At 30.1% G+C, this 15,165-nt stretch overlaps 1 protein-coding gene across 1 annotated transcript in view; it reads left to right on the top strand.

The window, feature by feature from the left end:
• The window catches only part of Fign (Fidgetin), a 42,834-nt gene extending 30,727 nt beyond the window's left edge, over positions 1-12,107 (top strand). The window contains exons 6-7 of the mRNA XM_065499794.1: positions 9,583-9,924; positions 10,883-12,107. Coding sequence (XP_065355866.1) covers positions 9,583-9,924; positions 10,883-11,002 — 462 coding nt within the window. The 3' untranslated portion in view covers positions 11,003-12,107. The remainder of the gene's footprint in view (positions 1-9,582; positions 9,925-10,882) is intronic.
• Positions 12,108-15,165: the final 3,058 nt, after the last annotated feature.

The following is a 15,165-nucleotide window of genomic DNA, read 5'->3' as shown; positions in this document are numbered from 1 at the left end:
TCGGGAAAAATGCACATTTTTCAGTTTTTTTTTAAAAATTTTGCTACTAAAAAAATACTTTTGCAATTGAATGCAAAATAATCGAAATGTGTACGTAATTATCGTTGTAATGAGATATAAATGACAAAATTTGGTTAAAAATGGTAAAGTTATTACAAATTCGCCAGACCATTAACTGTCTCAAGTCACTTGAACAAGCAATTTAAAAAATTAAAATATTTCGAGAAAAATTAAAATAAAATCTAATTTTTATTTAAAATATATCCGTATTTACTTGTGTATGAGTTTTTGTCTTCGTAGGATACCATTAACCTATTTGCAGGTAAAACCAAAAAAAATATTTTTTTAACGGCTGTTTCGAATCTCCATTTTCAAATTTTTAAAAATTTCAGAATTTTTCGATCATCACATTGGGCCAAATCGGACAACGATTTCTGGACGCGCATCGAGGTCAAAGTTCAGATATATGCTAAATTTTACTATTTATATGGAATAAATAGGTAAATCTCGTTAACTTTCTGCATTGTTTTCTAAAAATATGTAGATTTATTTATATTAATTAATATTACATTAAAATTTTTTTTTTGGAAATTGACGCTGTATCTCCTTTGGGTCAAAATGACCCAAAAACTGTATTATCGCCAAAATTCGGGAAAAATGCACATTTTTCAGTTTTTTTTTAAAAATTTTGCTACTAAAAAAATACTTTTGCAATTGAATGCAAAATAATCGAAATGTGTACGTAATTATCGTTGTAATGAGATATAAATGACAAAATTTGGTTAAAAATGGTAAAGTTATTACAAATTCGCCAGACCATTAACTGTCTCAAGTCACTTGAACAAGCAATTTAAAAAATTAAAATATTTCGAGAAAAATTAAAATAAAATCTAATTTTTATTTAAAATATATCCGTATTTACTTGTGTATGAGTTTTTGTCTTCGTAGGATACCATTAACCTATTTGCAGGTAAAACCAAAAAAAATATTTTTTTAACGGCTGTTTCGAATCTCCATTTTCAAATTTTTAAAAATTTCAGAATTTTTCGATCATCACATTGGGATTTATTCAGATCATAATAGGGAATAAAAATATGAAAAAATTATGTCAATACCTGTTACAGTTTTTCTGTACCTGCGATTTAAATTTTGCGATTTTCAAGAAAAACTATTTTTTGTCCATATTTTGGCGAATGAGGCAAATTTTTTTACTGTTATACATTTTAAATAAAATCTATTCATAATATTATAGCCCTGGTAATTTAAAATTTTTTTTTTTAACTTTTTTTATTTATTTATTGAATCTGCCTATGTCATTAGGCCCAACAATAAGTGATTAAATCTTATAACTAAAATTAAAACTAATTGCTCTCTAAAGAGAGCATTGCTTGATGCATGGACCTCATCTTAGCGGGGTGGTAGATCTCCTCTACAAAGCCTTGATCTGGTTTGGCTCTGTGCGAGAAGCCGAGCAAGCGGATTTGGGTGGGATTGCAGTTTCAGTATATATTTATCGCGGACTTTCCTAAACTCATCCTTCACTAGTGGCACTTCCAAGTCCCTGTGGATGTTTTCATTTCATATGTACCATGGTGCACCCGTCATGGTCCTAAGAATTTTCGACTGGGCCCTTTGTATAAGCTCAATACTGGAATTACTGGCCGTTCCCCACAATTGGATTCCATATGTCCAAATTGGTTTTAAAATGATTTTATACAGGGTGACTTTATAGTCCAGGCTTAACTTTGATTGGTCACTTATTAACCAGTGAAGGCTAGATGCTTTTAACTTCATGTGAAGTCTCTTGGTTTCCATATGACGGCGCCAAGTAAGTCTTCTATCTAACTGAATACCAAGGTATGTAACATAATCGGACTGAGGTATATTAACATTGTTATGTATGACAGGAGGACAGCATCCCCTCCTCAGTGTGAACGTAACATGTTTGCTTTTTAACTCATTTACACGTATTCTCCATTTGTTTAACCATGTTTCCACACATCTTAAGTAGCCATCTAGTATACTAGATGCTCGTAGGCAAATCAGAGGTGTAAATCAAATAGAGGGTAGGTCCAAGAACACTTCCTTGTGGTACTCCTGCTTCAATCCTATATTCCCTTGTCACGTAATCATTGTACTTAACTGTAAATATACGGTCCGATAGATAAGATTCCAATAGTTTATGAGTAGATGGTGGCAGCAAACATTTTATTTTATATACCAGGCCTTTGTGCCATACTTTGTCGAAGGCTTGAGCGACATCCAAATAATGCTAGACCCCAATGTATAGTTTTCTCAAGTTTCATTAAAATCGGCCCAAAATATATAACATTTCGCTATCTTTTCATTAGAAATTCCAAATATTGAATAATTTGACCTTTGACCTTCACAATTTAAAGGTTAACGTTCTCCGATTTTAGTAAAACTTTCAGACCATATTTAAAATTACCAGGACTATAATATTATGAATAGGTTTTACTTAAAAATAATAACAGTAAGGAAATTGGGCTCATTCGCCAAAATATGGACAAAAAATTAGTTTTTCTTGAAAATCGCAAAATTTAAATCGCAGGTACGGAAAAACTGTAACACACCGTCTACAACAGGCATGAAATGCTAAACATTAACACTAACATGATGTTAGTGTTAGGTATAGAGACATCATGTTAGCGTTTTTCTCATGTTTTAACATGGTTGTTAAACCATATGTTTTAACAACTCTATTATAACATGAAATGACGTTTAAGCTTGACAGCAGCCATTTTGTTGCTTTTTTTTCATTTACAATTTTCATTCGACAAACAAACAAATAAATGCTGTAAAATAATGTGGAAAATTGTGTAAAAATTGATTGGCTTTGTAATTCTATAAAACAAAAAATAAATAAAAATGGATGCTAACGCTGAAGAAACTTTTAAAATCATTGGATTATACGAACAGTTCCCATGTTTTATAGAATTTGCTTCGCTGACAATAAAAAAATAATGAAATATCTTAATATTGACATGAGTACGATACTCCACCATTAACATATTAATAATTTAACATGAAGTCTTAACATCATGTTTTAACACCATTTCATGCCTGTTGTAGACGGGGTGTAAGAGGTATTGATATAAATTTTTCATCCTTTTGTTCCCTATTATGATCTCAATAAATCCCAATTGAAGATCGAAAAATTCTGAAATTTGTTTAACAAAATTTTTAAAAATTTAAAAATGGAGATTCGAAATAGCCGTTAAAAAAAATAATTTTTTTTTGGCCATACCTGCGAATAGGTTAACGGTATCCTACGAAGACAAAAACTCATACACAAGTAAATACGGATATATTTTAAATAAAAATTAGCTTTTATTTGAATTTTTCTCGAAATATGTTATTTTTTTTCCTAAATTTCTTGTTCAAGTGGCCTGAGACTAGAGTTGGGTTTATTAGCTCAGTGAAGTGACCGCTCTTTTCAGCTCAGCTCACTGAAATGAACTAGGTCGCTCTTTTAGCTCATTAGCTCAGAATGTTGTGTAATGACCATTTCATTTTGAGAATTGCTTGTAGTGAATTAAATCAATTATTTCTGTTGTTAGTTGTAAAAACACACAGTCTTTTGACAATTAGAGATTTATGCGTGAAATAATTGATTAAAATTTAAAAAATTCAAATTGTATTTTATTTAAACTAATATTTTTGCGGAAAAAAGAGTTAATTTTTTATTATTTCTAATTTCCAATGGTAAGCAAATGTTTAGACAATATTTGTTAAGCAGAACATTCACTAACTATAAGGTATTCTTTTACCACAAAATAATAAAATTAACAAAAAACTCAAGATATTAACTGGAATTTGAAAAAGGAAAAATATTTTGATGATCTGATAATTCGGATTCAAAATAAAAATGTGACAATAACTAAACCAAAATTAATATTATTGCCATTTTTTGGGGGTTTTCCCATTTACATAATGTTAGTTATCAATTGGCAAAATATATATTTTTTACCTGACTTTTACAACTTATATATATATGAGCAACAAAATGTCTACTAAAAATACGAAAGAAAAATAGTTTTGTGATACAATTTGTATATTTTCAACACTAACTTAATTATTTTATGATATAACAATATATAAATAGAATTTCTGAATTTAAGGAATAACATTTTATTGTTTTACGAAATAAAAAATAACGTAAAACTGTCATTCCAAAAAAACAGCGAAAAAGCCACCATACGTCGCTCATGGCAGCTGACAAATGTTCTGTTGATGTAGAAGTATAGTAAAAAAGTGCATAAGATACCTATATGTTTTCTAAAAAAAGTGATTGAAATAATATTGCTAATTTAATTAAGAATGTCAGTACTTTGTATTTTTTTAATTATGTGTTTTAGTAGATATAATCCCACTAATGTATTTTTGAAATAGTATTTTTTTTACTAACTACATACTTTCAATTACAATTATTATTTTAACAATTATGTATTTCCTTTTTTCATTATTATTTTATGAAATTTACTTAAAAACTGTAGCAATACTCTTTCTTTATTTCATTCTACATCACCATACCATAAATAAATTCACACTCATTCAATAGCACACATATAAAAATTCCTTCATGAAAACAAAAACAATTTGAATAACTCTAATAATTCTTGAAACAAAAATATATACGCGGCAGCATACGATCATATACATACATAACAAACCTACATTCGAATGATCGTTTTATTTTTGTAGGACACAATACTCACTCACGTTTCAATGTCAGTGAGCTAAAAAAGAATGTTACAGAATTGCCAAGTAAAGTGAAACATTGAAGATGACAAATGAATGTGCTTGTGCAGCTCAGTGATGTTAACTTTTTAATTTCGATTACCGTACAGCCCTAAAAAAATTTCCGTTTTTTAGGTAAAATTACCGTATCCAAAGTTTAGTACAAAAATAATAATATTTTCTTATTGAAACAGGTTTATTTTTATAATTCAATATATCGAGGGCCTATATTCAAAACTCTCTATCTTAAAAAACAACTTTTCAGGAAAGCCAAAAAACTGTTTTTTGTCGCGTATTACTTGAGTTATTAAAATTCGGTATGCTAGAGGGTTTTTCTTCTCAAAATATTCAATGTGTATATAAAAATGAAAAGATAGAGGATTTTGCATTTTAATAGAATTAAATTATTTTGATTTCATTTATGCCATGTCAGTTTTTAACGTGATTTATTTAAGAAAAACTTTAAAAGTAGACACTTTTTAAGCAAACTCCACTAAGCATTTATTTTTATGCCATGGAAATTATATTTTCTAAAAACAAAATGGCAAAATATTTTCATGGTAATTCATTTTTTTAAATGATTGAAAAATGTAAAATTCATGTTCAGCATTCAAAAATTAGTAGGAAAACATGAATTGCAAGAAGAAATTATTCCAAAAAAATATTTGAAAATTATTTGAAAAGATAGAGGCTTTTGCATTCGGAAAAAAATAATTGTATAACATAGAGAAATAACAAAAATGCAAATAAAAAAAAAGTAATTTTCGTGAATATCAAAGATAGTGGGTTTTGAATATAGGACCATGTTTGTAAAACAGCAGAATGCCATTTTTATCAACATCATGTATTTGCTTTATAATATAAATTCCGTATTTATTTATTTAAATTCATCCATTTCAACAGCTTCTGGGAAATGCAAAACTAAAGGAATTATAGAAATATTGGTATCGAACAATTGGGGATTTATTACGATCAGTTTTTAATACTAATTTGTATGTTGAAATATCCATACTTGAAAGACTTGCGATTACTTTACCGCATATACATATTTTGTCTAGTGGTAGTTGGTTATCATCATCCTCAAAGTTTTATGATTATTTTAATGAGAAATATGTACATTATATGTAGACACATTATGGAAATATAACGTTTAGGATATAATTTTTAAAAATTTAAACTTTTTAAAATTACCGTACAAATGTAGAAATTACCTGCCTACCGTACGGAGGTCTAAATTACCGTACAATACGGTAATTACCGTACGGTTAACATCACTGGTGCAGCTCTTTCATGAGTACTTAAAGAAACATGAGCATAAAACGAAACCGCTCAGTTGAAAACGCTCAGTGCTGAGCTGAAAACGCTCAGTATGATGAATGATTCACTTCGCTCAGTTGAGTGAATAGCTCAATTGAACTAGGTCATTCATGAGCTACACAACTCTACCTGAGACTCGTTAATGGTCTGGCGAATTTGTAATAACTTTACCATTTTTTAACCAAATTTTGTCATTTATATCTCATTACGTACACATTTCGATTCTTTTGCATTCAATTGCAAAAGTATTTGTTTAGTAGCAAAATTAGTAGGAGATACAGGGTCAATTTCCAAAAAAATTTTTTTAATGTAATATTCATTAATATAAATAAATGTATATATTTCTAGAAAACAATGCAGAAAGTTAACCAGATTTACCTATTTATTCCATATAAATAGAAAAATTTTGCATATATCTGAACTTTGACCTCGATGCGCGTCCAGAAATCGTTGTCCGATTTGGCCCAAATTTTCAGCACTTAACTTTTAGGCCTAGTGTCACAATATTCCACTCTTCAAAATTTTAACAAAAATTTTTTCCATACAACTGATTGTCACTCTAATGTACATATAATAAAAATTAAGTTGCTCTAACAAAGCTTAATATTAATGTATGCACCCAGCGAAAAAATGAACACATCCGTGTACGATAGTGTATCAACCCCGTATGTGTACAAATTGTACACACGGTGTCAATTTGTCAACGAAAAAATGACACCATTCCGTTGCTGAATTGACACCATCCGTTTTCGATTTGACACCGTTCGTGTACGATTTTATAACAGACCGTTGACAATTTTCACATTTCGTGTACGATTTGACACCGTTGTCAATTTGACACCATACGTTGTCGATTTGATACCGTTCGTGTACGATTTAGTAATTAAAATAAATAATAATTTTTTTATTTTTTACATTTATTTTTAAATACAATAGAATAAATACTTAAATATAAAATATTCCATGTTTAAATATGGCAAAACATTGGTGTCAATTGTCGGAGTGAAATTTCAAATAGCATCCGTAATGGTAGCACTGCTTCCCTTATGTCCTCTTTCTAAAAAATAAAATAAATACTTGTTATATTCTACATCGCTGTTAATTATATATGTACACCAACCGTTGTCGATTTTGCAACATCGATTTTCCCTCAGTGTGGATGTCAGTATATAAAATATGAACCACTCACTTCAAAAATCAACACACAAATGAGATTTGGTCAAAGTTAATATTTGTTGTTTTTCTATAAGAATCCCGTTATTTCTGTAGCCGTTTTAAAAAAAATTTGCCAAAAATATTTTCAATATTTCAAAATATTCAGATTTATTGAACGATGCGTTTAGTTTTACGGTTGCTATGAAGAACTTTACTGAATTTTGCATTCAGTTATGTTCAGCGATGAATTATTTAATTGATTTTAAAAATCTGAACAAAACGTTCAGGTCGCTAGTAGGAAAGTTTGGTTTTTAATATGCTGCGTTTAGAAAAACATTTGCTTGGTCTATTACGAGCTGAACGTCTCGTAGTAAACACCAAATAAGCGTTCAGATCTTGGATATTTGAATGCGACTTTAATGGGGAGTAGTAAATGCGCCTAGTAGCATTCAGTTTGACTATTTCTAAACGATGCGTTCAGATAATTTAGTTTTTTGTGTGTAAGACTGTTTTCTATTTTATTTATTTTTTCGCAAATACGGAATTTGGAGTTAATGTTCACCGCGGTGAATATTAATTGATTTTGGATATATATTTAGTAGAATTGATTCTGAGAGAATTGATTTCCATACAACTGATTGTCACTCTAATGTACATATAATAAAAATTAAGTTGCTCTAACAAAGCTTAATATTAATGTATGCACCCAGCGAAAAAATGAACACATCCGTGTACGATAGTGTATCAACCCCGTATGTGTACAAATTGTACACACGGTGTCAATTTGTCAACGAAAAAATGACACCATTCCGTTGCTGAATTGACACCATCCGTTTTCGATTTGACACCGTTCGTGTACGATTTTATAACAGACCGTTGACAATTTTCACATTTCGTGTACGATTTGACACCAGACCGTTGTCAATTTGACACCATACGTTGTCGATTTGATACCGTTCGTGTACGATTTAGTAATTAAAATAAATAATAATTTTTTTATTTTTTACATTTATTTTTAAATACAATAAGAATAAATACTTAAATATAAAATATTCCATGTTTAAATATGGCAAAACATTGGTGTCAATTGTCGGAGTGAAATTTCAAATAGCATCCGTAATGGTAGCACTGCTTCCCTTATGTCCTCTTTCTAAAAAATAAAATAAATACTTGTTATATTCTACATCGCTGTTAATTATATACACCAACCGTTGTCGATTTTGCAACGTCGATTTTCCCTCAGTGTGGATGTCAGTATATAAAATATGAACCACTCACTTCAAAAATCAACACACAAATGAGATTTGGTCAAAGTTAATATTTGTTGTTTTTCTATTAGAATCCCGTTATTTCTGTAGCCGTTTTAAAAAAAATTTGCCAAAAATATTTTCAATATTTCAAAATATTCAGATTTATTGAACGATGCGTTTAGTTTTACGGTTGCTATGAAGAACTTTACTGAATTTTGCATTCAGTTATGTTCAGCGATGAATTATTTAATTGATTTTAAAAATCTGAACAAAACGTTCAGGTCGCTAGTAGGAAAGTTTGGTTTTTAATATGCTGCGTTTAGAAAAACATTTGCTTGGTCTATTACGAGCTGAACGTCTCGTAGTAAACACCAAATAAGCGTTCAGATCTTGGATATTTGAATGCGACTTTAATGGGGAGTAGTAAATGCGCCTAGTAGCATTCAGTTTGACTATTTCTAAACGATGCGTTCAGATAATTTAGTTTTTTGTGGGTAAGACTGTTTTCTATTTTATTTATTTTTTCGCAAATAAGGAATTTGGAGTTAATGTTCACCGCGGTGAATATTAATTGATTTTGGATATATATTTAGTAGAATTGCTTCTGAGAGTATGGTTTATATTCATATTGAGATGTTGTTAGTAAACATTTTTGCTAAAAAAAATACAATTTTTATAAAACATCTCCAATAAAAAACTATTATATTTTATTTTAACAAACTAAGCAACTTATAGATATTTAAAAAGCTCACAGAAAACCTCTCACCACAACAATTTTCTGTTTAATAATCTAAAATTAAGATTATTAAATTGTATTTTTGAAATGTTTTGAATTAGACCGAATAATTAGTCTTATTGTTTAAGACGTTTAAGGCGCTTTACGCAATCGACTGCTTTCTACTAGATTAAAGATAAAATGCAACCTGTTTCATTAAAACGCCAACGCCTTATACAATAAGACTGAATGTTTTGGTCGGACTCATCCAATTTTATAAATTTACCTCAAATTTTTGAATATTTAACATTGTCAAGTTGTAATACTAAAGATTCACCATAAAGTAATGTCCATACTACAATAATGTTAAATTGTTCATTCTAGACAGAATTTCTTGTGCGTCTTGATGGTGCTGCTACTTCTGATGATGATCGTGTTTTAATTGTAGGCGCAACAAATAGACCTCAAGAATTAGATGAAGCTGTAAGACGACGCTTCGTTAAACGTCTTTATGTACCACTGCCAGAAATAGATGCTCGCGCAGAAATTCTTACAAATCTTTTAAAAACAGTTGAGAACAATTTAAGTTCAAATGATGTGAAAGAAATATCACAACTTGCTGAAGGCTATTCGGGTGCTGATATGGACAGTTTGTGTCGTGAAGCATCGATGGAACCACTACGGTCATTACCAGCTGAGACCATAATTACGTTCCGTAAAGAAAATGTAAGTCTTTCATATTCATCATATCCGTTATTTCATATAGATTTTTCGAATATACATACAGTGGTGGCCAGGAATTTAAGACAAAAATTGTTTGCTAAATTCCACGTGATTGTCAATTAATTCAAGTATTTGTCTTAAATTGGTGGCCACCACTGTATGTATGTATATCGAAAAACAAACGAAGTAACCTGGTCACAAACGAACTCTAATCTACATATCGCTCATTTGCTGCAACAACGTCATAATTAAAAAAAAGTCGATTCGAGAAAAACGAATTTGAATGTTTTATGACATTTTACTATTTCTTAAATACATTTTCAAGAAATCATGCGGTTTCTGAAATAAAATCTGATTTAAATAGTAAATACTAATGTCTTTCTAATCCGTATTTTACTTGTCAAATATACGAGAAAACATAAATTTTCATTTTGACGTTTACAACAAAAAACCACTCTCATACAAAAAATAATTTACTTTTAGCAAAACTGATAAAACTATGTGAAAGATTAAAGAACGGCGCATATTTTGTATTACTCAGTTCAAAACACCCGGATTTTGAGTTATGACGTTGTTGCAGCAAATGAGCGATATGTACATTAGAGTTCGTTTCTGAAGGTTGTTGCGTAAATAAAAATAATTGCGTCTTTTGTGGTGGTTCATCGCACTTTTTGGAACTATTTTTAAGGATTCAAAAAACATCAATTGTATTAATTTTTGATGCAGAATCGACTGGTGAAATCATATTGGCAATATATTCAACCGTTTTTGTTCTACAGAAAAAATTTTCACAAAATGGGCGTCTTTAGGTGCGTTGAACCACCTTAAAAAAATTAAAATTTTCCAAAAAAAAGGAAGCCATTATTTTTATTAACGCAAAAACCTTCAGAAAAATTATGATACCGACAAATAAAATTTTTGAAATTTACTCTAATGTACTGCATACATGTGTTTATTTTAGTTGCGCCCAGTAATCAAAGACGATTTTCACACTGCTCTCAAAAACATTCGGCCTAGTGTTTCTCAAAGTGATCTTAAACAGTATGTCGAATGGAATAAAACGTATGGTTCAAGTTGCTAACTAATAACACTAGTTTATAAGGTTTTTGCTCATGAATTGAAACATATCGGACTTCTAAAAGGTCTTCTAAAAAATATTAAAAAAATCCTGGACGTCAAACTTTTGAGATATGATAACTTTTGAACATATAAAAATGTACATTAAATTAGGACAAAAAAATTAAAAGTGAAGTGTTTTTTCATTTGTCTCCCTCACGACACTGCAAAAGTAGTCTCCTAGCATATTCATATCCCAAAAACCTTGATAATTCCTCTCGAAAAACTTCAAATCTTGATGGAAACGCTCTCCATTTTCGTCACTCATGTGTCCGAGGTTTTCCGTGAAAAAATCCACATGAAAATATAAAAAGTGAATTTTGAGGGATATATTTACACCCATCAGTTCAAAATTATGTAATAAATTCGCAACAATATCTATTTAATTTTGACTTTTCTTATTCCCCAAAAATTCTTGAATAACAAGTTTAAAAGAATTCCATGCTGCATTTTCAACATCGTTTAATAGACACTCAAATTTGGTATCAACCAAAATTTTTCTTATTAGAGGACCCACAAATATCCCTTCTTTTAGTTTAGCCTCAGATAGACTCGGGAACACGCTGAATAAATATTGAAATGCTGGTTTTGTCTTATCTAAAGCTTTTACGAAATTTTTTAATGTAAATAAGCATTTTGCAGTGTTTGTGTTATAGGAAAACCTCGATTTGACTGAATAACTTTTCCGCAAATAAAAAAATGGTCTGGGTTTATTTTACACTTTCTAGAAGACATTTTAAAATAGTTTTACTTTAGAGTTTTGTATTTAATAGCGATTTATTAACGTTTATCTACAGGAAAGATGTACTTTTAAACAGTATTTATTTTTTTCCCGTTAATTTTTTTTGGAATTTGTCAGAAGAATACAACTCTGAAAGTATCTAGTAGGTGAGAAACAAAAATGGGTCAATTAACTAGCGTCCCTGGCTTTTCTCAAAAATATAAGTTTAATTCCATGAGCAAACAAAAATGTTTGATTTGTAAACTAGTGTAATTATTTACTCATATCATGTATGTTTATAATATTGAATAAATGTATGAAAATTATAATTTATTTTTCATTCTCCAAATATCATTCTCCAAATCATTCTCCGCTATTGATTTCAAGAGAACGAGTGCGGGTTTTTTAATCTTAAAATGGCAAATACTCTGAATTTTTATGAGATAAAGCCGACAACAAATCGGTTGTCAATAAAATAAAAACCTCGATACAGTCATTTTGACTTACCTGCACAACCAACTTGTGTCCGATATTTTATATAGGTAAGTCAAGAAAACCAACTATGTACATATGTAGGTCTAAAAATAACGACAAATTTGCTATTTTATTTTCAAAATCATTTGAAATCATTTTTTATTCAAAATCGTATTTTTTCTTATTTTGTTTTAATTTAATTTTGTATTAGGCAGCTAACGTATGGTGAAAGAAATACGAACAAATATAAAATTAACGAAAACAGTTGAAAAAAAAATTTATTAAAATTCAAATTGTAATTAATATTTAAGCTTACATACTAAAGTATATTTACAAAAAAAAATTAGCTCCTTCGCGATTTGCTTTTCTTATTTTTTTGGGAAGATTACTCATTGAAGCCTGAATTCCTTCTGTATTTATACTTTTCAGCTCCTTTTTTATTTTCAGAATTAGGGAATCAACATTTTTGGCTCTGTATCCTCTTTCATAAACTTTTCGTTTCAAATTAGCCCAAAAAGTTTCAATAGGTAGCAATTGTGGAACATTTGGAGGGTTCATTTCCTTTGGGACAAATTCTATTTTTTTATTTTTCAAGTTTCCTATTGTGGATTTCGCATAGTGAGAGGACGCCAAATCTGGCCAAAAAATAATTTTTTGTTTTCGATGATATTTTTCGATACAATTTTTAAGTGCTGGCACACATTTTTCATTGTAAACTTGGGCATTCACAGCTAATCCACCTTTAAAAAAAAAACTGGTTCACTGATACCACTTTCACTTATGGCTAACCATAACAAAACTTTTCCTGGGAACTTTGTCTTACGAATAAATTTAACTTTTTCGGTGGCGGCGTGACTAGAAGATTCAAAATAATGTTTTGGTTGCCATTCATTTCCTTCAATGGTAAAATATGTCTCGTCGTCCATTACACATTTGTAATCTGATGAGCAAGAAAAGTAATTTCTGGAAAGCTCCCGTAGTCTATGTTTAATTACCTTTTGTTGAGCTTCGGTGGTAAATGGTGCTGTTCTTTTCTTCTTTTTCTGTACTTCCATGGATTCTAAATATTTCTTAATTGTGTTTTTGTCACAATTATATTTCCTACCCAATTGACGATATGATTTTGCACTGGCACCTAATACTTCATTTTTTAATTTAGAGCATAGTTTGGAGTCTTGTAAACTGCATTTTCGACCAGATCCACTTTTTCTTTCAATTGGCATATTGTTCTCATATAGGTTTACTGTCTTGTAGATAAAGGTTTTTTGGAATCCCATGTCCTTAAAGTGCCAAAAAATTTCATTTTTGGTTTTATTTGGGTTTTCTTCACAAAATTTAACAATTAATTTTCGACGGTTCAGTTCGTTTAGTGTCATTTTCGAAACAAATATTAAATTGATCCGAACAATTTTATGTTTGATAAATAAAAAGACAGTAATCTTGAATTTACCGTATGTAATTTTTTGTTAATGTCATGTGTCATTTTTAAATAGAGTGTTTTACTTGTTCGTATTTTATTCACCATACGTTAAATGAATTTTTTCAAGAAATCCAGTTATAGATTCCAAAAGTATTATGCACTTATCTTAAATGTGCCGTTATGAACAATGCACTTAAATTGGAAAATTCTCTTAAGTGAAAGGCAGGTAAGTCAAAACTAATGTACAACCACATTCGAAGAAGATACCTAATTCCTATAGTTATATTAATATGGATTTTAGGTAAAATATATTTTATTAGCTTGAACCGGTGAGCTTCGAGCTTTTATAAAAAATACGTGAATATAACTAATACCGGAATTTCTTGAGTAGTTAAAAGGAGGCAGTGTTGTTATCACTTCAAGTTTCTCCAAAAACGGAGAAGTGAAAAAGGGGCAATATAATTTAGTTCTTTGAGTTTTCCTAAAATTTTCTCATACTTAATACAATGAGAAGTGAAAAGGAGGTAGTGTTTTTAGTTCTTCAAGTTTCTCCAAAAAATGTCTCTTATTCAGAAATGTGAGAAGTGAAAAGGAGGCAATATATTAAAAACCTAAAATTTCCAAGTTTTACCAGGAATTTTAGATTTTTCTTTATAAATCATCTCCTGAAAATTTCGAATAGAATAAATAAAAATTAAGCCAGCGCTGGACGAAATGTTATTTATTCGTGGTTGCTTTGATTAAATTGGCATTCTTCCTTCTATTCTTTGGATTAGGTTTGCTGTGTCCCTCCTTCTTAATCGAGTGTGGCCACGGTGAATTTCAAGTTTTTTAAAATATTTTTCTACATTTATCGTGATCTCAGTTTTTACAAAGGGCACGTTTAGTTCTTTGTGTATATTCGCGTTTTTGATATACCAAGGGGCAATTGTGATCATTCTTAAAAACTTGTTTTGGCGTCTTTGGGTCCTTTCAACATTTGAGGCTGAGGCCGTGCCCCATAGCTGTATGCAATAACACCATATCGGGTTTATGATAATGTTATAAAGTAGAAGTTTACAATCTAAACTAAGCGTAGAGTTTCAGCCAATGAGCCAATTAATTTGAATTGATTTCAATTTCATTTGAGTCGATTTTTCATATAAGGCGACGATCGAGATGTATTCCGAGGTATTTTACTTTCGATTGTTGAATGTATTTAAGAAAATCTAAAAAATATAAAATATTTTATAGATTTAATTTTTAAAGGAATATATTGAAGTGAATGTAATGCCACAACCATTTGGCCTCATAGCCTATCCTTTCCAAATTACAACCTTACCCACTGTCAATCCTGGACTTGGTGTCCCCTGTTAACTCACTAAAAAGGCTCTGTCGACCTATCCAAGGCAATATAACCGTTTTTGTCGGCCTAGGGTCATGCTGGCAGCCACAGCACCAGAATCCGATGCATTAGCCCAATCAGCTGGCCATCTTAAAATTTATGAATACCGAAACCTCTACAAATAACGAA

The sequence above is a fragment of the Calliphora vicina genome, chromosome 2 (genome assembly GCF_958450345.1).
Source record: "Calliphora vicina chromosome 2, idCalVici1.1, whole genome shotgun sequence".
NCBI lineage: Eukaryota > Metazoa > Arthropoda > Insecta > Diptera > Calliphoridae > Calliphora > Calliphora vicina.
The sequence above is the reverse complement of the archived record's forward strand: the minus strand, read 5'-3'. Positions and strand labels throughout refer to the sequence as shown.